Here is a 26,753-nt window from a genome sequence, read left to right as displayed (position 1 = left end):
ATTTATTTGTTCATTTAAGCAAACAAGTATTTTTATTTTTTAAGGATTCTTTTCTTATTTTTAAGGATTTTATTATTTATTTTTAGAGAGAGGGGAAGGGAAGGAGAAGAGAGGGTGAGAAACATCAATGTGTGGTTGCCCCTCACATGCCCCCAAATGGGGACCTAGCCTGTAACCCAGGCATGTGCCCTTACTTGGAATAGAACCAGCAACCCTTTGGTTCACGGGTCTGAGTTCAATCCACTGAGCTACATCAGCTAGGGCCAAATAAGTATTTTTAAAATGTTGTTATTTACCAGGGACTGTACTTAAGTGCTAAAATTTAAAAAAAGACCCCTCTTTTGCTTTCTGGCCTAATGGGGATGACTGTTGTGTGTGCATGCACACACTCAAAAGACAAGAATAGAATTTATGTGTGGCACTGCAAAAGGGATAATTCCATCTGGACAAATCAGAATACAATAGTAGATGCAACAGCAAACAATTGTTAAATGTTATGTGACAGGTACCATGGAAAACCCATGCATTAGCTAATGAAATTATCTCCACACCCCAGGGGATTTGTCCCTGTTATCCCCATTTTATAGGTAGGATGCTCATTTAACGCTACATAGCTTTTAAGTGGGTAAGTGAGGCTGGTTTTAGAGCCTTTGTTCTTAAACATTTTTATACTACTAGCCTTTCTTCATAATGGAGGCGTTAACATTTGACTTAAGACTTGCAGCAGCAGGTGGGTCAATTCAAAAGGAGGGGAGAATGGGGAAAGCTTTCCGGTAAGTAGTTGGAGATAGAGGTCTGGTTTTTAGATGAAAGTACTGTTGGTATGGGCAATTTAAGGTCACTGGTGATTAGATACTTTGTAACTTTACTAAATGATCATCCTGATAAATCTCATACCCATCTGATACCATACATGGTTAATAGAATATTATTGACTGTGTATTTCCAATGCTGTCCTTTGACATCCCCATGACTATCAGTGACAACCAATTTATAATAATGTCTATCACTGGAGTATATACCTGAAACTAACATAATAATATATATCACTGTAATTAAAAATAAAAAATGATAAAAAGAAATACAAAATTAAAAAAACATAAGGTCACTGGTGATCCTAGCATTTGCCATATTAAGTTGGGTGATGAGATACAGAGGTTAAAAAGTTGGTGGTAATTCTTTCAAGAAACTTAAATGTATCGGGAGGAAGAAAGATGCAGAGATTGGTACAAGGTTTAGGGATAGTTTAAAGATGGGTAATAATTGAGTATATGTAGAGGCTGAGGAAGGGAACCAATCAAACACAGATTGAAGATATAGGAGAGGGGTCTGACTGATGAATCATTAGATGGGAGGAATGTGATACAGACCTTGCTGGGGCATTAGGTCTTAGGCAGGAAGGAGTCAACCTATCTCCTAGGTTAGAGAGAGGTAACAGTGGCTTCAACTGAAGTTCAACTTGGAGAATAAGGTGTTGATAGCTGAGTGAATCTCTTTCTAATGATCCCTATATTTTCTCATACTGCTGAGAGAGAGGGCAGAGAGTAAGACAGGAGGATAGTGGTGAACATACGACAGTGACTCTGGGGAATGGAAGAACAGACCAGAATGCTTGATGGTTTTACATGGTTGTATGATTTTCTTCAGTAGTAGCAAATTACCTTCATGTAGTACTAGAAATGGTTACTGGTTGGATTGACTGAAGGCTGATTATTTTCTTAAAAAATATTGGTGAAGGGATTAACCAAAGAACATTTATGCACAACTGTGGACATGACAACCGTATGGGGATTGCTTGGGGGTGGGGAGAGGACGGGGCTGGGTGGAGGTAGGGAAGGGGAGAAGGAACAACTGTAACTACATAAACAATAAAATAAACTAAAAATTGAATAATTTACACATGAGATTAATAGGACACTGTAAGTGAAAGAGAAGATACAGTTTACTTTAATTCAGGGCAATAATTCAATCATTTACCGGTGCTGCCTTCCTCTGTACTGTTGAGAGTAATTTCTGGAATTGTATTTGGATTGCCTCATAGTATATAGTAGGAGAGAGTACAGTTTTAGAACCAGCATCTTTATATGCTTATTTATAATGTGAATTCTGAAGCTACAAATAAAAATGAAAATTTCATATTTGAAATGTGTCATGTATTTCAAAATAGTATGGTAAATGGACACAGAAAAGGAAGACTTATAGTGAACCAATACATTTTTGTGTTGAGACAAAATTGTTATAAATGGAAGAGGCGAGAATACCATAGATTGTCTTTTTATTGATGATATGTAGAAACCTGACTTAGTATGTCTCTCAACAAGAAAGATGGAATTCCTCTTTCACCGAGGATTAGTACCTGCTGACTTTATTGGAAAAAGTACACATTTTTTTCCCATTATGGAAGATTGTTTTAGAGCTAAAAATTCACTATTATTTGGTTGTTAATTTCTGCTAATGTTTTGAGTTTTCAGGCAAATTATATTACAGGATATATTGTGCTTTTGGGCAACTATGTTCACTACTTCCTAGGTAAAATCTAAAATAATCTTTCTTGATAACTGTGTTTTTGTATAAGTGCCTGGATTTTTTTTTTTGAAGTGTTAGGTTTTTAACCAATTTTGTTTAAATTAAAACAGAGCATTGTGTCTATTAGGCTTTAAGAATTATAGAATATCCATGAGTCTCCTCCTTTCTTCCTTCATCTTTTTTAAATTTAAACAATTTATTAGTTCAGTAAAAATAAACCCATTATAACATATTTTAAGAAAAATAAAATATTTTCCAAAATAAAAAAACTCGTGAGAGACTACCATTGTTTTACAGTTTTACAAATCTCTTGAAGACATCTGAACTCTCTGTTATATATACTTCTGCATTCAATTAGATGTGATATGTTGTTTGATTTATTTATTGATTGATTTTAGAGAGGGGGAGGGAGAGAGAGAGAGAGACAGAAAAACATTGATTTGTTGTTCCACTAATTTGTGCATTCATTGGTTGTTTTTTGTATGTGCCCTGACTGGAATTGAACCTGCCACCTTGGCATATCAGGGATGATACTCTAATCAACTGAGCTACCAGCCAGGGCATGTTGTGATGGTATTGTTTTGTTTTCTTCTAATATTTTCAAATTTTAAATTATATATTATTGATTATGATTATGCTATTACAATTGTCCCAATTTTTCCCCTTTGCCCCCCTCCACCCAGCAACCCCTACTTCCTCAGGCAATCCCCACACCATGTTCATTGTCCATGGGTCATGCATATAAGTTTTGTGGCTACTCCTTTTCCTATTACTGTATTTTACATCCACTATTCTGTAACTACCTATTGAACTTCTTAACCCCCTCACCTCTTCACCCATTCCCCAACACCTCTCTCCCATCTGGCAATCATCAAATACTCTCCGTATCCATGATTCTCTCTCTGTTGTTGTCTGTTGTGTTTGTTGTTTGGATTCAGTTGTTGACAGGTATTTGTTACCATTTTATTGTTCATAGTTTTTATATTCTTTTTTTTGAATAAGTACCTTTAACATTTCATGTAATAATGGTTTGGTGATGGTGAACTCCTTCAGCTTTTTCTTGTCTGAGAACACTTTATCTGCTCTTTGATTCTAAATGATAGTTTTTCTGGATAGAACAATCTTGGCTGTAGGTCCCTGATTTTCATGACTTGGCATATTTCTTGCCTATCCCTTCTACCTTGCAAAGTTTCTTTTGAGAAATCGGCTGACAGTCTCATGGGAACTCCCCTGTAGGTAATTAACTGCTATTCTCTTGCTGCTTTTGATTCTCTCCATCTTTAACCTTTGACATTTTAGATATGCTGTGTCTTGGAATGGGCCTCTTTGCATCCATCTTGTTTGGGACTCTCTGTGCTTCCTGGATTTGCATGTCTATTTCCTTCATCAAATTAGGGAAGTTTTCTTTTATTATTTTTTCAAATAGATTTCAGTTTCTTCTCCATCTGGCACCCCTATGATGTGAATGTTGGAATGCTTAAAGTTGTCCCACAGACTGCTTATACTATCCTCATTTTTTTGGATTCTTTTTTTCTTCTTCTTGTTCTAGTTGGTTGTTTTTTTGTTTCCTTATGTTCCAAAACATTGATATGATTCTTGGTTTCATCCATTCTACTGTTGTTTCCCCTTAAATTGTTCTTTATTTCAACTAGTGAATCCTTTGTTTATGACTGAATCGTTTTTATGCTGTTGAGGTCCTCACCAAGTTTCATGAGCATCCTTATAACCTGTGTTTTGAACTCTATCTGATAGTTTATCTCCATTTCATTTAGTTCTTTTTTTGGTGTTTTGATCTGTTCTGTCATTTTGGCCATTTTTCTTCATCTGTTCATTTTGGCAGCCCCCTGTGTTTGTTTCTATGTGTTAGGTGGAACTGCTATAACTCCCTGTCTTGGTTGCATGGCCTAATGTACTAAGTGTCCTGTATGGTCCAGTGGCACTGCCTCCACTATCACTTGAGCTGGGTACTCAAGGTATGCCCTTTGGGCTGAACACACCCTTCTCTTGTAGCTGAGCCTTGATTGCTGTTGGCAGGTCAATGGGAGGGATTTACACAGGCCAGTCAGTTTCAAGGACTGGCTGTGACCACTGACCACCAACCTCTGCCCTCTGTGGAAGATCAGTTGTGCAGGGGCAGGATGGTGGTGCTCTGATATGGCCTATCCACTGGGTGCACAGGCTCTGGGGTTTCCTGGGTGGTGCAGCCTAAGGTCTGCTCCCACCCGTGTTTTGCCCAGGGCCACCCTGCATGAGAAATAAAGCAATCTGAGATGGATGCTGCTTGTGCTGGGCTTGGAGATTCCCAAAGGAAGCCAAGCTGTGAATGTGGGTGGGCTCCTGATAGTACTGGGCCTGGATCACTTAGCAAGAGGTACAGGGGCTACAGGCTTTCTGAGGCCAGCTGTTGCTTGGTTGAGAGGGTTTAGGAAGTTGTGAAGCATGAGCCAAGATCAGCCATTTATATGGAAAAGTCATGGTTAACATTTTTGGTGGGCCTAAAATTTTTGTAATTTGGGTGGGAAGGAGTCTTAGGGGATCTCTTGGGTGGAGCAAACAGCATTAGCCAGTTGATGAACTTTCAGATATGGCATCTGCCTGCCAGCTCTGTGGCTCTGTGGGAGGAGGACTCAGCAAAGGGTCAATGGTCTCTGCCCACCTTTCTGTTTGAGAGAAAGCTATCTGCCAGCTCTTGCCTCGATGCCCAACATTTCAGTTCCTCCCTGTATGCCACTGGTGCCTTTCAAGCTGCTACCCCAGTGCTGGAGCTCAGAGGGAGTGAGTCTGAGTAAGTCCATGTGTGGGTTTCTTTAAGTGGAACTGCTTGGGACTCCAGAAGTTTCTTTCACTGACTCAATCCTCATTGGTTTTTGTAGCCAGAAGTTATGAGCACTTATCCCCTGGCACTGGAACCCTGGGCAGGGGTCCTGCTTTGGGCCTGGGACTCTTTGCTCATGAAATATCCCTTCTGAATTTTTATCTACTACATGTGGATTGGGACCAGCCTGTTCTGTGACTCTACCCCTCCTTCCAGTCTGGATAGATATGGTTTCTTTAATTCCATAGTTTTCAGACTTGAAAACTATGACTTTCCATTCAGCTTGATTTCTGATAGTTCTGAGTCATGGTTGTTCTATATTCTAGTTGTAATTTTGATGTGGTTGTGTGAGGTGGTGAGCTATGTTTACCTCTGCCTCCAACTTGACCAGAAGTCCCTTCTACTACTACTTTTTTTTATTCTTTAAGGCTAGAGCCTGAAATTACCGCTTGTCTTTCCATTTCTTATAGATGTAAATTTCATAGTAAATATTTAGAGAAGATCCAATGCCAAGTGTCACTACTAGCTTTGCTAAAATGGAGGAGCCTGCAAGTTCCTGGGGTTATTATTTTTGTTCATTCTAGCTTTATATTTAACCACAATTTTTTTAAGACAGTGCTTTTGAACTAACTTTTTAAAAAATATAGAGTCTTTTTCAAGTGTTTATTTAAACTTTTTACATCCTATATAGTTTTTTTTTCAGGTTCTCATTTTAGTTTCTGGGTGCTTGGGGATGTCATCCTCTTTATGTGTGAAGATATTAAGTATTGGAAAGGTTCAGTAACTTGACCAAAATCATTCAAATATAGGCATGTCTGAAAGCATACAACTTTATCTCTTGAATTGTATTTTTTTTTTTGCTATTTTATAATTTTGAACAGTAGTATTCTCCATATAGTGCCTCTCTTCAGGGGAAATGAAACATTGCAAAGTAATTATCAAACCACGTCAAAGGCATAATTACTTTGTTCCTTCATTTCCCTCACTATGTGTGTGTTAAGCAGCCTTGAACTGTGTAGGTTTAATTTGACAGAAAAAATCTGCTTTATTTCTAAGAGGTAGAGAGAAAAGCAAAAATGAGGATTGATTTTTGGAAAAATATTAGGGATTTCTGAATGTTCTGGTGATGAGAAAGAAACTCTAGTAAAAAAAAAATCCAGACTTTTTGTATATGTGTGTTGTCATGACTTTAAATGCTCTCCAGTCTTAAAACTTGTTCTTCTTCTTGTGTAGAGCTCTCAGTATGTACAGTGTGTTGCTGGGTGTCTGCAGCTGATGCTTCGGGTCAATGAGTACCGCTTTGCCTGGGTAGAAGCAGATGGGGTAAACTGGTGAGTGCCCTTTTACTTTTAATGTAGCATAGCATTTAAAAACATCCATCCTTGACATTTGCAAAGAAATTAATAATATTAATCATCCAAAAGAAGTATTTTAATTGTTTTGTGTCTTGTTTAACAGTGGATTGTGCTAACCATCATGGAAGTCAATAACTAATAACTACCAGATGGAATATTTCCCCTTTCTCTTGCTTGGTCTGTGCTATTATAAGAATTTAAGAACTCATAGAAACCTAATTTTTTAAAAAATTTATTTTTATTTTTTTAAATTACTTTACTGTTGTTCAATTACAGTTGTCTGCATTTCCCCCCCGCCCCACTCCAGCCAAACCTACCTCCTTCCCTTGCTTCCACCCTCTAAAAACCTTATCTTGATAGAATAAATTCCAGGTACTCAGATTAGTAAAGCAGTCATAAAACTATCTTGTGGTAAATTCAGGCAAAAATCAATAAGAATGGAGAGCATTATGCTAAGTGAAATAAACCAGTCAGAGAAAGACAAATACGATATAATTTCACTTGTATGTGGAATTTAATGAACAAAATGAATTAAGAAGCAAAATAGTGACAGACTCATAGATAGGAGAGGAGACTGAAAGCTGTTGGGTTAGGGGTGCTGTATGGAGGGCCTGAGTAAAAAAGAAAAAAAAAAAAGGAAAACAACTCATGGACTTGGACCACAGTGTGGTGATTGCTGGGGTGGAGGTAGGTGGGTGGAGAGAGGTGGGGTAGGGTACCAGGGAATAAATGTCAATGGAAAGAGACTTGAGGTGGTGAGCACACAATATAGTGTACAGATGATGTGGTATAGAACTGTGCACCCGAAACATGTATAATTTTGTTAACCATTGTTACCCCAGTAAATTCAATAAAAAGGAACAATAATAAGAAAAGGTCTTATGCAAAAAAGAGTGAATAAAAGCCATTTTTTTTGTAATGCTGTGTAATTAGTCCACTCTTTGTGGGATACTCAAACATATTAATACAAAGAATGTCCCCAAACCCTAAAACAAACATATGAAATCCTCTTTTACTACCACAAGGCAGTTTGTTGATTCATAGTGAGAGAACTCACTGCTCTTATACCAAATATTCTTTTAAGTTAGTGAAGACATTGTTTCTCTGTTGGGAAATCTATACAGGAAGCTGGTTTATCAACAGATGGTTCCTTGGTGAGCAAGGCTTCAGAGCCAGAAAAGTTCACTGAATGACCGTGGTGCTGTGTCTTCAGATTCTAGTAGACTGATGCACCCTATCTTCAGTGTAGGGATATACCTGTCAAAGGGACCAAATACCCTAGATAATTCTCAGCCAGTGTTTGCATGCAGTTTCTTAGGGTGGCTGTTCTTATGAATTTCATTTGGATTGTCCTGAGCTACTCAATAAAATAGTAATCTTACATCAAGATGCAAAATTTCAATCTGTTTTACTTATTTAACAGTATGTGAGGAAAAATAGTCATCACCATTTGCCATCTAGATCCTTTGTAAAATACATATTTAGTTATTTATGAATAATTAATGGGATTAAGAATAATGAGATAGTGAAAAACAACCATTGGAAATTTTAATAAGAATTTTTGTATAGCTCACCTTTTTGTAATAAGTGAGTTTTGGTGCACAAACATTACAAAAATGAGAGAAAACCCTCACGTGTCCTTCTGGCAAAATGCATTGGTGCAGGTTCTTATTGCAAAGCATTGTGTTGAAGTCTTTCATGTTGAATGGCTATGTGAGAATACCATATTTTCTTTTTTTCCTTTGAAATATATTGATCACTCATCAACTTTGAGTTTGAGAAAATAAATTTATGGTTTAGTTACCTGAAGACTTACAGATGTGACCAATTTCATCATTGTTAGAGAATGGATTGCTATCTGTCTTTGTTTTCAACTTCTGATCATCTAATAACTGAAATGCCTTCCTTAGGTAATTGTTATAGGCAGAAAATAAAAAGTCCTGAATTTTCAACTCTGTTCACACTCTGTCAGGAAACTCAACAGAGGGAGTTAGGGAACTCAGCATTTAGCCGAGATTTATTACAGAGACAGGGTAGGGATGGATGCAGAGGCTGACTCTGAAAGAATCCACATGAAGCTTCCTTATGTTCTGTCTCCTCCATGAGGGGGTCACAAGCACACTTTTTCTGCAGCAATGAAAATGCAAGAACATTTGTGTGAGGTTTCTGCCCAAGAAACCCACTAGGGGCTTCAAGCCTACAGTTTTAATTGGAGGCTTATCAGGTAGGCAGCCTCTGCTTAGCATGCTGCAAAGTTCCAGTCTTCAGAAGGAAAGCAGGTGTTTAGCATAAATATATTGTTTGTGAAAACATTGTAGGTACTATGAGCCACCCTTGTCACTTAGGAAAAGTTTTGTATTGGTGTAAGGAACTGTTTACCAGTCAAGTTCCCAGAAGCCAGCCAAGGGCATGATTTGCAGGCAGACCGCTGTAAGGATAGCAGTCATAGGATGACGATGTTAATAAAGGTAGACCTCCATCCTTTAAAAAATGTTGCAATATTTTGGGCAATGTAATAAGAAAGGGTACTTATTTATTTCACTATTATATTATTTTCTTAGGCAGGTCCATTGTATAAATTTCTTATACTTTTAGGCTTTAATTTTTTTAGCATAGTTGGGAATAATGAATGACTATTGATCAAACAATATCTAGGATGATGAAATAGTGTAAATCTTTGAATTATAGATAACATAAAACACTAGGATCTAGTACTATGTCTTAGGTTTAAAAAATCTGTGTGATAATTGCAAAATAAATTGAATTTTATTCTGTTAAACAAAAAGTAGATTATTTTTGTTCTTCAGAAAACTGGTAAGAGAGAATAAAAGTCACAAAACACCAATTTCTACAAATAATTATAATTGCTCAAAAAGCCCCCCTCAAATAACTAAAATTTGGTTCAATAGGCTCTAATGGTATACTGAGGCTAACTAAATGCTGCTGTTGTAAGTACTAGAACTTAGTATTTGGGGGACAGTAAACAATATTAACCATCCAGTTTAGCAACAAGAACAGGGATAAGTGCAGTCTAGAATATTCCATGATCATCTTACACATTTTGATATGGTGATCACTACTAATAAGATTAGAAGTAATCAAAAAGATCTGTGGATTTAGAATAGGCATTAAGAAAGGCATAATATGTTAATTCAACAATAGGATAGCAATTTATACAAGTTACTTAATCTTTTCAATTTTTAAGGAAATAAAACATGTGCTTTCTGCTTTTCCATTTCCTTTGTTTAGGATTGAAAGTTTCTTTTTTGTTTTCTTTGGTACTCCTCAAATTACAAGTAGAATCATGTGAGGAGGAGAAATTTATGAGGGTAGCCTGTTTGAAGAGAGAAGAGAAATGATGTTTTTAAAACATCAGTACGTTTTTATCCATAAAGCTCTCTTTCGTTTTTGTTTAAACAATCTTTTATGTAAATGATATAGTACTATTGCTGACTGTTTATATACCTATATAAGAACAAAAATATACTTGCATTGTCTTGTGTATTGTTGACTTCATTAGAAGTCTAAAGATTGACACTGATTTTTTGAAAAATGCTGGAGCTAAAAGGGGACTTTACCTGGGATAATTACCTCTAGAAGTTCAAATTGCCTCCACAAATGTTATACCCCAACAATTGAAATATTTTGAAAATATAAATAAGTATGTAAATGAAAGGTAAGATTTTTTTTTAAACATTAAAACATTGCGTTATTAGGTAATGTTACATGATGAGGTATGATGTGCTCATGGGTTTGAAGAGCAGCAGCTGTCTGAAAGTGTACATATCGGCCAGTAAACTAGCTACTTTATCTCCCTACTCCCTGCATTGGCTTGATATTTTGAAAAACCTTACTTCAAAAACAAAACAGAACACTAAATAGTTCTTTTGGCCTCAAGGACCTTAGCCTTCTTTCTAATCTTGGATTTAACAATTACTGTATTTTTTGACTCTCTGTATAATGTACTATTTATGATGGGGAATACAAAGAACCATAAATGGTCCTTTCCTCTAAGAAATTTACAGTCTAGTTGAAAAATAGTATTAAAAACTTAACAAAGATAGTATTTGGGATTATACAACATCATTTAGTAATTTTTTCAGTAACTTTAATGGTAACACTAAACTCACCAGTTTGAGAGGAGTGTATTGCCTAAATGGCAGTGAATGCCCATTTATTTATCAGGTCTCACCTCAAGGCCACTTGCCCTGGGAATCCTTCCCTCCCATTGCACTAGACTCTAATTCCTTTAGAGCATGCACAGTCTCTGTTTTGCCTGCCATTATGACCCCCATGTCTTGCATTGTACCTGCCCCATAGATCCTCGACACATATTTGTTAAGTTACTATATTTAGGTTTCTCTTGGGCCTTTGTGTCCTTTGCATCTCCTTAGTGTGCCCTTCATGCTGCACTGTGTTCTGGTAAACAGGAGTTTTATTTTGCTTCATTAGGTATTCTGGTTAATGTTTGGCTACAGAAGACCTCTCTCTCTCTCTTTTTTGAAGTTTTTATTTATTTATTTTTAGAGAGAGAGGGGAAGTGAGGGAGAAAGAGAGGAAGAGAAACATCAATGTGTGGTTGCCTCTCATGTGCCCCTACTGGGGACCTGTCCTGCAACCCAGGCATATGCCCTGACTGGGAATTCAACTGGCGACCCTTTGGTTTGCAGGCTGGCACTCAATCCACTGAGCCACACCAGCCAGGGAGAAGACTTCTCTTTTCAATGGAATCATATATATTGTAGACAATTTTATATTCTTTTAAACATCTTTGTGGTGTTCATCATTGTTGACAACACCTTTCTTTGAAACCTTTCTGTCTTGATTTTGGCAACAGTGGTTCTGACAAAAACAGAGGTGCTGACCTCTCCTTAACCCTTCTGTTCATTTAAAGTTTTAAATTTTAATAGAGGTCATTTAGTATAAAGAACTGTTAACTAGGTATACATTTGTTAACTAGGTTTCTGAAAACAAATAAAAGGACTCTCAAGTGTCAGGAGTGGTAGCTAGTGGAGATACCCCTAAAGCTGGGGAACAAAGGTAAGAGGTTGCAATGACTAAATTTGCATGCTTCAAGGAGGGGCTGTGTGAAACTGCAATTTAGTCCATAGAAGGGTGAGTACCCCTGAGCTTATAGTATAGGCCTCATAGGTTGGGAACCCACGTGGTTGGTCTCTGAGGGAGGCTTTCAGCTGCTGCTTCGGGGAAGAGAAGTTGCTACCAGCATGAAGAAATGCTGCTGAGTGATACAGGAAAAGGAAGCCAACAGGAGATATTCCCTTTTGCCTCTAAGCTTTCAGTCAGCCTCTAGCACCTCCTATTGGCAGAACCAGCTAGTAAAGCAGAAATGTGGCTTGAAGTCTCAGCCACATCATCACAAAGTGGAGAAGGCTTACTTTACTAATTGGAAGAATTATAAAAGGAAACCAGGTATTAGGGTAGTAATAGAATAAAATTACATGATTTTACAGCTGTTGAAATACTGCCATCAATATTTTAAAAACTGAAGTCTTACATAACAACCAAAATAGAAAAGACTCAAGGGAGAAATCATAAATGAAAAAATTAAGGGCGATTCAAGCAAATTTATAACTGAATACAAATTTAAAAGGAAGAAATGGTGCAAATATAAACCTTCCACTAAGTTAGTAGTTATAGATTATAAAATTAGGTTTAAATTTTATTTATATTAATAGACTTTTATGTTTCAAAGCAGTTTTCAGTTGCAGAAAAATTGAAAGTGAGGAGAGTTCCCATATATACCTCCCCTTCCATAGTTTCTCTTATTATTATCTTCTACTAGTATGCTATATTTGTTTCAATTGTTGAACCAGTAATGGTGTATTCTTACTAAGTGAGGTTCATAGTTTATATTAGAGTTCATTCTTTACATTGTGCATTCTGTAGGTTTTTAGTCCCTTAACCCCTCTGCTCTTTTTTTAGTGGCCTAATTTGATGGTTTCTGTTCTTCCTTGTGTGAAGGAGGCATTCCCCAGGGAAATTACCGTAGTGCTCTTCCTTTGTGTAACCTCTTTAATTTCCCTTTAGTTTTCCCAGTTTTCTTGTGTCAGTAAATGGGCAGTTGAACTAGAAGCTTCTCAAATTCTAACCCCCACATTCAATGACTGGTTGTGTTAAATTTAGACTCAGGGTGGGTTTTTGCCAAACTCATTCCTTCTTTCCTCTCAGAGTTTCTTAAACATTTGAAAGTTATACATGATTGTCTTGGTTGTTTAGACTCAAAATCTTGATACAACATCTGATTTCACCAAGATGAACATCCTGTTGAATTTAGCTTCTATAATGTTTGTCAGATTCTTTTACTGTTTCTTCGTCTGTATTGCAAGGCTGTGTTTCCTCTTTCATTGCTTTCTTGCAGCAAATGCTGCTGTTTGCTGAAGTCCTGTGTTTTGGAGAGAGGGTTAAGTGAAGCTGTGCTGCAAATGATCTCTGAATAGAGATCTAGCTTGCTTGTTACTGCTAGCAGAAAAGAAACTGAGGACGTAATTTTGTTCCATTAGTGCAAAAAGAATAATCAGTTACTTCTTTCTTGTTACACTGTCATACTAAATGTTTTCTTAATATGTGTTCCTTTTCAGCATAATGGGAGTTTTGAGTAACAAATGTGGCTTTCAACTCCAGTATCAAATGATTTTTTCAATATGGCTTCTGGCATTCAGTCCTCAAATGTGTGAATACCTGCGTCGCTATAACATCATTCCTGTTCTGTCTGATATCCTTCAAGAATCTGTCAAAGAGAAAGTGACAAGAATCATTCTTGCAGCATTCCGAGTAAGTGTTCTGTTTTGTTTTGTTTTTTTTTTTAATAGTGTATGTGTGTGAGGCATTTTTTTAAAACTTTTTTTGTACTTTTAAAAAAAGATTTTATTTTTATTTTTTAGGGAGGGAAGGGAGTGGGGGAGAGAGAGAGAAACATCAATGTGTGGTTGCTGGGGGTCATGGCCTGCAACCCAGGCATGCACCCTGACTGGGAATCGAACCTGCAACACTTTGGTTCACAGCCTGCGCTCAATCCACTGAGCTGTGCAAGCCAGGGCAAGTGAGGCATTTTTACTGTGGAATATATTTTGAGGGCTTTTAGGGGGTGGGAAAAGTGTTATTCACATAGTCATGAAACTATGATGTCTTAGTGAACATAGATTAAAAAAACACTAATTTGTATTTACACCATGGGAGAATGGGGCATGTGCAAGGAAACCATTTAAAGGGATGAAACGAGTTCTGGAATGTTTGTTAGAAATTGTAATTGCATTACATTCAGATAGAAGAAATCCTTTTATTTTTTATTTTTTAATTTTTTATATAACATATAGACTCAGACAATAGTATAGTGATAGCCTAGCGACAGAGTAAGGGGGTTGTGGGGAGGTGGAAGTGGGCAAAGCATGGTTAATGAGGATCCAAGAGACTTTATTTTGGGTGATGGGTACATAGTACAGTATGCAGATTTTTTGAGTTGTACACTTGAAACCTGCCTGGCTTTGTTGACCAGTCCGACCCCAAGAAATGCAATTTTAAAAAAGGAAGTCCTTTTTGTTGCAGTGTGTTTCAAGAGACTATCATTGAGGATTTTCTCTTATGGGGTCCTTATTTTAGTATGGAATTTTATTTCAGATTTTGGGTCTACTGACAAGCAGTATTTCTGAGGCAACTGTAAACATGTGGTAGACATGCAAATCCAAGTTACTGGCTTCAGAATCTGTTTTTAATTATTATTTGTTATTATGGTTTCTTAAATAAACAACAAATCAGAAATAAAATGTAGTACAGATATATTGCAACATTTAAATAACATTGATATCATATTTGCCTGATACAGTAACTGACATCGTTTTAATTTTCTAAGCATTACAGATAAATATATAAATAGATGTATAATTGTTTTATCTTTAAAAATAAAAATGGCATATGATAAATACTGTTCTTTAACTTTATTCTTAACAGTATATAATGAATATGCTAATGTTTTTATATGTGTAAATATTCAGTATTCTTTTCTTTTTAAATTTTTTATGGGTGCATTTGAACCAAATTGATTACAATTGCCTGGATGCAAAATCTCAAGGGTGTGAGAAAATGCTCCAGAAAATGGCATTTTTACCACTTAATTTGTACATCAGAATCAAAGAAGATGACAGAAGGGGGCTACATGAAATTTTTGGTGATAGATTAGGGAGGTGGGAGAAAGCAAAACAGGGAAATCTCTGGGATTGGATAAAAAGTAAAAATAATAGACACAAAATTCTTTTACATAGGTGGGTATAGGATAGTTGACAGGTAACAATGAACATAATATTAGTATTCTTTTTAATGGCCATGTTCTACCCATGTTCATGTAAAGGGGTTTATTTAACCACTTTGTTGTGTTGATGTGCATGTAGGGTGTTTCTAGTTTCTTTTACATATATTTGCCAGCTTTGATGAATATTTCTGTTGAATATAGTTCTAGAGGTGGAATTGCTGAGTCAAAGAATATACTTTTCTACAATTTTGATAGATAATATCAAATCACCTTTCAAAAATGCAAATTTATATTTTCATCAACCATATATTAGAAGTGTGTTTTTCTGTTGTTTTCCTAAGATTTAATATAATCTTTTAATAGTTACACAAAATTAGTTGAAAAGTGAAATCATTGTTTCAGATTTGTATTCTGTTAGAGTGAAGCTGAGCATCTTTTAAGATTTTTATCAGCCATTTATATTCGTGCTATAAATTGCTTATTCATAGCATTTGTCACGTTTTAATGTTTAAAATTTGATGTGTAATAACTCTTTTTAGAAGCTTGTAGTTAATAATAATAATAATAGTAATAACTAATGTTTATGGAGAATTTATTCTGTGTCAGGCACTGTTTTAATTGCTTTAAATGTGTTATACATTTAATCTCTCAAGAACTCCATTTAGTAATGGGCATGAGGCCACAAGAGGTTAAGTAATTTGCTGAAAGAGCCAGGAAGCAGCAGAGCTGGATTTCAGACTCAGGCAGTCTGGCTCATGCTCTTAACCATTATGCTAACCTGTCTTTGATATTCAGAATAATAAATGTTATAATTTGAGTGATTTTTTGTGCATTGTCTAATTTAATCCTCATGAGAATTCATTAGATACTATTATTATTTTCTATTTTATAGATGAGGAAACCAATACTTGGAGATTAATTCTTCAGTTAGTAAGTGATAGAATCAGAATTTCAGTGATACCTACTTAGCTCCAAAGCCACCATCTTAACCGCTGTGGCATCATCTTTTTTTTCCTTGTGGCATTTTCTCAGGAACCTTGAAAGTGGCATTAAAAGGAGAGAAAACCATGAAAAGTAGAATCATAAGTCATGTGGCAAAGGAATTAGATTTCTTTGCTGAAAATACCAGATGTGAAAGCCGTCAAACTTCACGTTTTTTCCTAGCTGCCTGACAAGTGTTAAATGAATGACTAAAGGCAATGAGAAGTAAAGTTCAGTGTAAATTTCATTGAAAGAGTGGAAAGTGAAATGAAAGTGTGAATTGCTAGATATGATAAGTGGCAGTCACCTGTTGACCAAATGTTTAATGTATTAGATTGCTTTTGGTTATCCTTATTTACAAAATTTTACATTTTTATGTAAAATTTGCTCTGTGGCCTTTTAGAGGTTTACTTTTAAGAAATAGGTGAATTTGGTACCTCTCTATTCTTCTACCTCAGTGTATTTATTGTTTCTGCCATTACTTTTTTAGCAAACTGCCTACATGGGGTGAATTTTAGTCTCATTTAGATAAAGTAGTAACGAATCCTTAAATCAGAATAGGTTGTATTAATGAGCTCTGAAGTATTTTAGTACCTAAACTGAATATATTTTTTCTTCTACATGAGTGTTTCATTATCCTTCTTCTCATTTATTTAGTAAAGATGAAAAGTTCTAGAAATAGGATCCTCTGACAGTCTTCTTCTGTTGCTAGAGTTGAAGATAATTCACAAACAAGTTTTGAATCTCATTTTTTTCCAGCTCCATTATGCTAATCATTAGGGAACACAGGTGCTTATGATATAGCTTGACATCGAATTGCTTGTTTAGTGAAGACAGAGTATATAAATAAATAATGTCAGTGCAATGCAATGATAAGTAATACACAAAAGTAATGTAAGAGAGGTGGAGGGTAAGAATAGGGGGTTTTAGGAAAGCTTCATAGAGAGGCCTGAAGAGGTTTTAGGAAGGTGCATATTAATTTTTTTGAAGTACAAAGGTGGAGAGAGGTTAATAAATGTTAATGAGTGAAAAAAGGACTTTCTGGAATTGTTAGTAATTTGTTGTTGTAGGAGTATTGATTATTGCCTCTCTGTCCCACACCCCCATTCTCAAGTGAATGTTAAGGGAATAAATGGAGCACATGAGTCAGGCTCTTGATACAGTCCTGGTATTTGTGGCCATTTGCTTTCTGAAGGCACAGACATGCTCTATAAAATGGAGCTTGTGCTTTGCTGATCTCTATTCTCATTCTGGGCCTTGAACTAGTGGGACCAACACACAGTTTTCAGCCATCCTGTTGTTAATGACTCACCCTAACTTATTTTCATAGTTGTGAGACATTGCTCACCAAAGCCCAGTGTCTTCAAAAAGACTCCGTCAGATCTAATTTTGCTCCTTCATTGTGTGCTGTGCCCTACTCTCATGGAACATGAGTAAGAGCTGATTCTGCTTTTAAATTTTATTCATTGTGGTGAAATATATATGTCATCTTTTCAAATTGATATATTTATTTTCTGAAGGCTTAAAACTTCTATTTGTTGTTTTGAATTTGTCTTTCCAACTTTCTGCTGTATTGTAGTAACAGGAACCTTTATTATATTAAACTCTTCTATTTCAAATTAAGCACTTACCAACTAAGAAATTAGAAATATTAATAGTTTTATTCTTTTCCTGCTTATAAAAATAATATCGTCTTGTGGGTAAAAACTAATATATAGAAAAATATTAAGGAAAAAAGTATAAATTACACTATTCACCCTTCTAGACATAGAAGAAGCCTGTTGATATTTTAATGTCTATAATTTATGATTTTGCTCCCTTCCCACATGGGGGTTCAACTTTGTATGAATTGCAGTGGGCATGGAAAAACTGAATAGTTAGAGGGAAGTAGAATTTTTGTTTCTTTACAATTTGGTCAGATCATGCTTTGCATGTTACTACAAAGAATGTGTGCATACGACTTGGTTGTGTGCGTTCCCAGCGTGTACAGCTAAAGTCAGGTTTGCTGTGCTCTTGGGCTGGTCTCTGTGCCTTTGGAAAGTTGCTTAGCTTCTCCAGGCTTCAACTCTGTTCATGTGTCTGGTAAGATTAATGTTATTCCTCTTAAGCCTGTCATTGGACTTTATATATGGTCATATATTAATGCCTTTGGAGAAAATAAATGTTGACTAAATGAATATTTGGCATATGTAGGCCCTCAATAAGTATTTGGGATCATATGAAGGATGAAAAAAACACTGAAGTGAAAGTTGAAAAACCTTCTGTATGGAAGTAGGGTAGTGGTATTGAATTTAATGATATATTTATTGGTTTCTATATTGAGTTAAATTCCTTTTTAAATTTTTTGCTGCTTTGTTTGGCTCTCATAATTAAAATTATGATAATAAAATTCCATGAGAATGAATTTAACTTGGTGCCTCCTATATCTAGTTTTTCTTTTAAATTATTTTTTATTGAGTTTATTGCAGTGACATTGGCCAACAAAATAATATAGGTCTCAAGTGTATCATTCCCTAACACATCATCTGCACATTGCACTGTGTGTCTACCACCCCAAATTAAGTCTCCCTCTATCACCATTTATCCCCTCTTTACCCCCTCCCATCTGCCTCTACCCGCCTTTCCTTTTCCCTCTGGCAATAATCACTGTTGTCTTGTCTATGAGTTTTTAAAAATTTAATCTTCATTGTAGTTTTAACATTATTTTTTAGTCCCCTTATACCCTCCTCCCCCCAGCAATCATCATATTATTTTCCACACCCATGAGTCCTTTTTCCTTTTTGCTCAATACCTCCATCCCCTAAGCCCCTCCCCCACCACTGCTGTCGTCCTGCTCTCCACCTATGAGTCTGTCCCTGTTTTCTTTGCTAGTTCAGTTTGTTCATTTTAGATTCCACATATGAGTGAAATCGTATGGTATTTGTCTTTCTCTGACTGGTTTATTTCACTTAGCATGTTCTCTAGGTCCATCCATATTGTTGCAAAGGGTAAATTATCTTATTTTTTACCGCTAAGTACTATTCCATTGTGTAAATGTTGCATAGTTGTTTTATCCACTCATCTGTTGATGGACACTTGGGCTGCTTCCATATTGTAGCAATTTTTTTATGTGTATGTTAAGATTATGGTTGCATTAAAAGTTTGTTAAAATATGTCCTGACTGGTGTGGCTTAGTTTGTTGGGTGTTGTCCCACAAAGTGAGAGGTTGCTGGTTTGATTCCCAGGCAGGGCATGTGCCTGAGTTAAGAGTTTGGTCCCTGGTTGAGGCATGATCAAGAGGCAGCTGATCGATATTTCTCTCCCTCTCTTTCACCCTCTCTTATTCTCTCTCTAAAAATAAAATATTTTTTAAAGTTTGTTAAAATAATTCACTTAACAAAATATATCACAGAGAGCAATATTACAGAGAGGGAATCTCTGTTTTCTTTTAGTGTGTGGACTTTTTTTCTAAATTAGAAGCTATTAAGTTGGTGTGAAAACTTTTCAGATATTAAGATATATTTTACAGTCTCATAAACTGTAGGGAAAGATAGTCACCTTTGACTCAGTGTGTTTGCAATTAGATTATCCTAGAAAGATGTTTTAGATTATTATTGGATTTTTCTTTGTATAACTTTCACTTCTTGGAAATAGATCAACAATTGCCTAAGTAATTAACATGGAAATGAATAGTACTTTTTTCAGTTTATACCTACCTGTCCTTTTTTTGTGTGTTGTTAGTTATACCTTTAAGTTAAAATAGTCTGTTTTTTCAAATGCTGATGATTATAAACCTTTATCATAAAATTATTTCTTTTGATAATTGGTTAATAAGGTAACTTGTTTGTTAAAGTAAAATATAAGCATAGGAAAGAGAGCTGCTATAAATACTAGGGTTTTATTTTAACTGTTAGGTTTTTTCAAATAATATATCTCAACACTTGTGTCTTTCCTCCTCATTTTTGGTAAACTTACATGGCTTTAATAAGTATTATTTAGATAATATAGTTTTGTAGTGCTATGAGTTTTAGAAAGAAATCAGATACTAGTAATTTATAGTAATGGATTGAGATTTACTTTAAAGACCAGCATAAAATGCCTTAAACATTATATATATAATATATAGAGAATATGGAATAAATTCTGTATATAGAATATAGAATAACAGGTAGTTATTCTATCTGAGCTTCCCATAGACTTGATTAGTATTTTGTTCCTGCTTATTTCCTCCTCTCTCCCACTGATTTTCATTTTAGATCATTATTTGTAATAGGGGGTCCATTCAAAGCATTAAGTATCTCTGATACTGTTATACAGTTTATCCTTAATATGGGTTTGAACTGTGTGGGTCCACTTATACATGGATTCTTTCCAATAAATATATTAGAAAAATTTTTTGAGATTTGTGACAATTTGAAAAACTTGCAGATGAATCACATACTTTAGAAATATTGAAAAAATAACAAATAGCTGGGTATGTCATAAATGCACAAAATATGTGGATACTAGTCTATTTTATCATTTGCTACCACAAAATGTACATAAATACATAATTGACTGTTTATGTTATTGCTAAGTCTTCTGGTCAACCAGAAACTATTACTAGTTAAGTGTTTTGGGAAGTCAAAAGCTCTCCTCAGATTTTGATTGTACAAGGGGTTGGTATTCCTAACCCTGAGTTAAGGGCCAGCTGTATAATAGATGAGAAGTGTTAGTTGATGTTAGTTGAATCCTACCTTTGAGCTCTTCCCTCTCACTTTCTCTTCCCCCCTTCCCTCCCTTTCCCTCCCCTCCCCTCCCCTTCCCTCCCCACCCCATCCTCATCCTTGTCCTCATCCTCATCCTTTCCCTTCCTCCTCCATCCCCATTCATGGAATATCTATTCACCTATCAATGCATCAGATATATACTGAAGACCAATTATGTGATAGGAATGTGTTACTTATTGAGGGTACAGAAGGATAAATATGCCAAGATATGTATTCTCAGGGATGTTGTATTTTGTTTAAATTTTGTCTTTGATGAAGTGACTTCATGAGGTTATCATGAAGAAGAATATACAAACCTCAAAAAGTCATAAGACCTTTAGAGTCAGACTGAGATTCTTAGCTTTTGTTTTGACCTGATTTGGGATTTAAAAGTTCTCTAAATAGATTATCTACTTTTTATGGAACTTAAGGAATACAGTAGTATAGCTCTTCTAATTTTCCTTTCAGTGTGGTTTTTTTTTACAAAGATTGTAGGCTTTGGAGTGGACAGATGTAGATGTGAATTTCAGCACTAGATTATTGGGAGAGTAACTTGAACTCTCATACCTAATTTCTCCATCTGTGAAAGGTAAGACTGAATTAGTAAGACTGAATTCACTTCAAGGTTGGGTGAGGATTCAATGAGATAACAGATGAAGTACCTGGAAATAGTAAATATACAATCTGTATTTATTTCCCTGCCATTTTCTGTCTTTAAAATCATAGAATAATAGCAGTTTGCCTTGTTGAGTCTTCTAACTCTGTAAATTGCATTCTTGCTCAGTTAATGTGGAACCTAGGCAAAGATCCAGAGCTGTTATGTTTGATCTAGAAAAGGAAGTGTGAATATTTTACTGATGTTTAGCAAGATTTAAAATCTTGTTTAACTTTATTTACCATTTTAATTTTTTACTCACAGTGCATAAAACTTAGGCTGATTTCTGGGTGTCTGTTTTCTTTTTACCTATTAAAATTTAGGGGGGTAACATTGATTATATAAATTTCAGGTGTACAACATTCTAATACAGCATCTGTATATTCTATTATGTGCTTACCACCTTAAGGCTAGTCTCTTGTCACCATATATTTGACACTCTTTACCCTCTTTGTGCTCCCCCCAATTCTTTTCCCCTCTGGTAACCACCATGCTGTTTTCTGTGTCTGTGAGTTTGTGTATTTTGTTTGTTCATTTTTTATATACCACATTATGAGTGAAATCATATCATTTCTGTCCTGTTCTATCTGACTTATTTCCCTTAGCATAATACTTTTCTTAAAATTCATTTATTGGGATGACTTTGGTTAATAAAATTATATAGGTTTCAGATGTACACTTTTGTGACACATCATTTATATATAGTATAATGCTCTTAAAATCCATGTATGTTGTTGCAAATGGCAGTATTTTTCCTTTAATGGCTAAATAGTATTCCATTCTACATATCTGCATCTTTATCCAGTCATTCATTGAAGGACACTTAGGTTGTTTCCATGTCTTAGCTATTGTGAACAATGCTACAGTGAACATAGGGGTACATATATCTTTACAAATAAGTGTTTTCAAATTTTTGGGAGTTGATACCCAGAAGACAGATTGCTGAGTCATATGGTAGCTCTATTCTTCGATTTTTGTGGAATCTCCATACTATTTTCCATAGTGGCTGCACGAATTTACATTCCCACCAGCAGTATACGAGGGTTCTCTTTTCTAAGCTTCCTCTCCAATGTTTATTATTACTTGACTTAATTAATAATGGCCATTCTAACAGGTGTGAATTGGTTATGTCATTGTGGTTTTGATTTGCATTTCACTTATAACTAATGATGTTGAACATCTTTTCATATATCTGTTGTCCTTCTGTCAGTCTCCCATGAAAGTAGTCTAGGTCCTCTGCCCATTTTTCTTTCAGATTGTTTATTTTCTTTGTTGTTGTTGAGATGAATTAGTACTTCACATATTGGGTATTAGCCCTTTATTGATCAAGGTATTATTTGCAAGTATATTGGCTGGTTGCCTTTTTGTTTTGCCTGTGGGGTCAAGTTTACAAAAATTCCTCTGAGACAAGGTCTATAAGTTTAGTGCCTATGCTTTCTTTTCTGTATTTTGCTGTTTTCAGGTCTTACATTCCAATCTTTAATCTGTTTTGAGTTAATTTTTGTGTATGGTTTCAGATAGCAGTCTAGTTCCATTTTTTGCATGTGGCTTTCTAGTTTTCCTAGCACCATTGATTGAAGAGGTATTCCTTTCTCCATTGTATGTTTATGGCTCCTTTGTCAAGAATTAGTTGCCCAAATGTGTGGGTTTATTTCTTGGTTCTCAATTCTATTCCATTGGGCTATATGTTTGTTTATTTTTCTGCCAGTACTATACTGTTTTGATTATTTATCTTTGTAGTATAGTACTAGGGGCCTTTTGTAGTTCCATATAATTTGTGGGTTTTTGTTCTATATTTGTGAAAAATGCCATTGGGATTTTGATAGGGATTTATGTTAAATCTGCCTATTGTTTTAGGTTATATGGTTGTTTTAACAATGTTAAGTCTTCCAATTCAGGAATTTGGAATATCTTCCATTTTTTATGTCTTCAATTTCTTTCAGCAATGTCTGGTAGTTTTCAGTGTGTAAGTCCTTCATTTCCTTTGTTAAGTTTATTCCTAGGTATTTTATTCTTTTTTTGTAATTGTAAATGAAAATTTATTGATTTTTCTTTCTGATATTTTGTTATTTCTGTATTTCTGTTATTATATAGGAACACAGATTTTTGTATATTGATTTTGTATTTTGCAACTTTATTTTGTCGGTAATAGTTTTTGTTGGATTTTGGATTTTTTAGGGTTTTCTATGTATATAAAATGTCATCTGCAAATAGTGACAGTTTTTCTTTTTCATTCCCAATTTGGATGCCAGCTATCTGTCTATTTATTTATTTACTTAATTCTTATTTGCTATGGCTAGAGTTCTTTGTTGAATAACAGTGACAATGGTGGCTATCCTTGTCTTGTTTCTGATCTTAGGACAAAAGCTTTTAGTTTTTCACTATTGAGTATATTAGGTGAGCATTTGTCATATATGGCCTTTATTAATTTGAGATACCTTCCTTTTATACCCATTCTATTGAGTGTTTTGATCATAAATGGATGTTGTATTCTGTCAGGTATTTCCCCCATCTATTGATACGATCATATGATTTTTATCTTTTATTTGGTTAATACGTTGTATCACATTGATTGATTTTCAGATATCCTTTTAATGTATTGTTGCATTCAATTTGCTAGTATTTTGTTTAGGATTTTTGCATGTATGTTCATCAGAGATGTCAGCCTGTACTTTTCTTTTTATGTGTTCTTTCCTTGTTTTATTATCAGGGTAATGTTGGCATCATAAAGTGAGCTAGGAAGTATCACTTTCAAAAAGTATAATTTTTGGAAGAGGTTGAAAATGATAGGTACTAAATATTCTCTGAATGTTTGGTAGAGTTCACCAATGAAGCCATGCGGTTCTGGACTTTTTGTTTTTTAGGTTTTGATTAATGTTTCAATGTATTTACTAGAGATCAATTTATTTAGGTTTCAAATTCTTCATGGTTCAGTCTAGGAAGTTTATATTTTTCTAAGAATTTGTCCACTTCTTTAAAGTTACTGAATTCAGTGGCATAAAGCCTTTCATAGTGTTCTTATTTAATCCTTTGTATTTCTGTGGTGTGTGTTTTGACTTCACCTCTTTCATTTCTGATTTTATTTGAGCCTTTTCTCTGTTACCTTAGTCTAGCTAGAAGTTTGTTAATTTCATTAATCTTTTCAAACTACCAGCTTTTTATTTATATTTTCTGTGTTCAATTTTTGTCTTTTTTTCTCTATTTCATTTATTATTTTTGTTGTTTTCTTCCTTCTACTGATGTTGGCCTTCACTTGCTCTTCTTTTTCTAATTCTTTAAGGTGTAGTGTAGATTGTTTGAGTTTTTTTTTTCTTCAGATAGACCCGTGATGCTATGAATTTCTCTTAGTACCACTTTTTCTGCATCCCTCAAATTTTGAGATGCCATATATTCATTTTAATTTGTCTATATGTATCTTTTCATCTCATATCTTTGACCAAATATTGTTCAGCAGCATGTTGCTTAATGTTCATATATTTGTGGGGTTTTTTTAAGCTTCCTTCTTGTAGCTATTTCCAGTTTCATACTGTTATAGCTGGAAAATATGCATGGTAGGATTTCAGTCTTAAGTTTCTAAGACTAGTTTGTTCACCAATATATAGTCTATCCTTGAGAATGCTGTATGTGCACTGGAGAAGAATATTCTGATGTTTGGGGTTGCAAAGCTATAAAAATATTAAATCCATTTGGTCTGTCATTTAAAGCTGATATTTCATTTTGATTTTGTGTGCTCACATTACCTTGTTGTTCATCGCATTTACAGGTTCATTTCTCTGCTTGTGCTTTTGATGTGGTGAACTCTTGTTTAGATACTTAATTTGTTCTCAACAATTTAGTAGGTTGATAGGTAGGGTACTTTTTGTTTTCTGGTAGATGTTATAGTGCAAGTTTTTGTTTTCTCTTATGTGCATTATTTGTGCCTCTGGGATTGTACTGGAGCAACATCATTTTAGTTGAGAAAAATGCTACATAGCCTTTGAGATGGTAGGTGTTCCCATCTGTGACCAGCTTGCTTAGTTACAGGGCAATACCTCTGTTGTAGGGACATTTGGCTGGTGGTAAAACTTGTTTGTGAACTCCTGGTGCTTCTTTCATTTTACTAATAGTTTCTGGTCCTACAGTGTTTTGGGAAGCATCATCACTGCTTATTTGGGATCTGTTGGGATGGGAAGGGCAGAGGAGGCATGCTTGGGATCTTGCAGATTTATTTCCTTGCCAGCAATATTTGTTGGCACTTATGTAGTATTTAAGGCTTCCAAGCCACCTCTACTGGGTCCTCCTACAGTGGGGTTTGGGGGCAGGTAGGTGCCTTTCCTTGGAAGGAAACGGTTTCTGTCTCTCTTACTCTCCAAGCTGTAGCATGAGGGATGCAGCCCAACTTCTCCCCCAGTACCATGCTGTTACAGCAGTGGGCTCTGAACTATATCTGAAGCCATTCTTTGCCCACCTCCCACCTGTCATAGTTATCCTATTTATTGCTAATTTCACCTTCTCTGAGACTCTATTTTCTAATCTAGACTTGAAATTATTTAAAATAGATCCCATCTAATGGCTGAAATATTAGTTTGTTTGGTACTCTTCTGTGCTTAATTTATGACAGTACAAACAGGTGAACATATTTAAGGTTGAAAATCAAAACACTGTCTTTAGACATCTACAAATTTGATATATTGTACATAATCGAGTAAAATGGAGCCATTAGAAAGGACATCATAAAGCCTTTTGATTTAGACCATCAAATACATGGGGGAAATGTGTCCTTTTTTCTTTATTTTTCTGGAATTCTAAAACCTTTGAAAAAGATTTCACTGATAAGGTTGTTTGAGGACATTCTGCTTATGTTTTTTTCCACATCCTGAAACTCAGAAAGGAAATCTTTGTATTGAAGACTTCAGCAAGCCTGTTGAGCTGCTATGGAATAAAGAAATTGGCAGCTACCAGTTATTTTTTCTTTCCACTTGGCTGGATGAATTACTTTAAAAAAATGTCAGTCTTACTTATTTATAGCAGGTACTGAACTCTAGGTCTGACCAAATATTATTCTCTTGGTTAAATTGATTTGTCAGTCCTTAGTTCCTAAAATAAATAAGAATGTTTTGAGCCTTGACTAAAAAAATATTGAAGATTATATTTGTTGTTTAAAATTTTACAACTGTCGTGAGTTTTATTTCTATTTTTGGTTCTGCTCAATCAAGATAATATATCAGAACATAATATATCAGATAATGAAATAAATTATATTTTTACAACTGTATAGTTTTCAGTATAAAGGCTTAGAAAAAATACCACCAGTGGGATTTTCATTACTTATATTAGTCATGATGTTTAATTTATACCCACATACATATACACACCCACAAAGATACGCACATATCTATACCTTCCTATGCAGACAGTTCATAGTCATGATTCTTTCAAAGAAGCTCACAAA

The 26,753-nt window shown here is 35.1% G+C and overlaps 1 protein-coding gene across 1 annotated transcript in view; it reads left to right on the top strand.

The window, feature by feature from the left end:
- ATP6V1H (ATPase H+ transporting V1 subunit H) overlaps nt 1-26,753 on the top strand; it is a 128,829-nt gene that overhangs the window by 29,615 nt on the left and 72,461 nt on the right. Inside the window, exons 8-9 of the mRNA XM_028517875.2 lie at nt 6,575-6,672; nt 13,296-13,488. Coding sequence (XP_028373676.1) covers nt 6,575-6,672; nt 13,296-13,488 — 291 coding nt within the window. The remainder of the gene's footprint in view (nt 1-6,574; nt 6,673-13,295; nt 13,489-26,753) is intronic.

Source organism: Phyllostomus discolor, chromosome 7, assembly GCF_004126475.2.
Source record: "Phyllostomus discolor isolate MPI-MPIP mPhyDis1 chromosome 7, mPhyDis1.pri.v3, whole genome shotgun sequence".
NCBI lineage: Eukaryota > Metazoa > Chordata > Mammalia > Chiroptera > Phyllostomidae > Phyllostomus > Phyllostomus discolor.
This window is presented reverse-complemented; position numbering and strand designations above follow the sequence as displayed.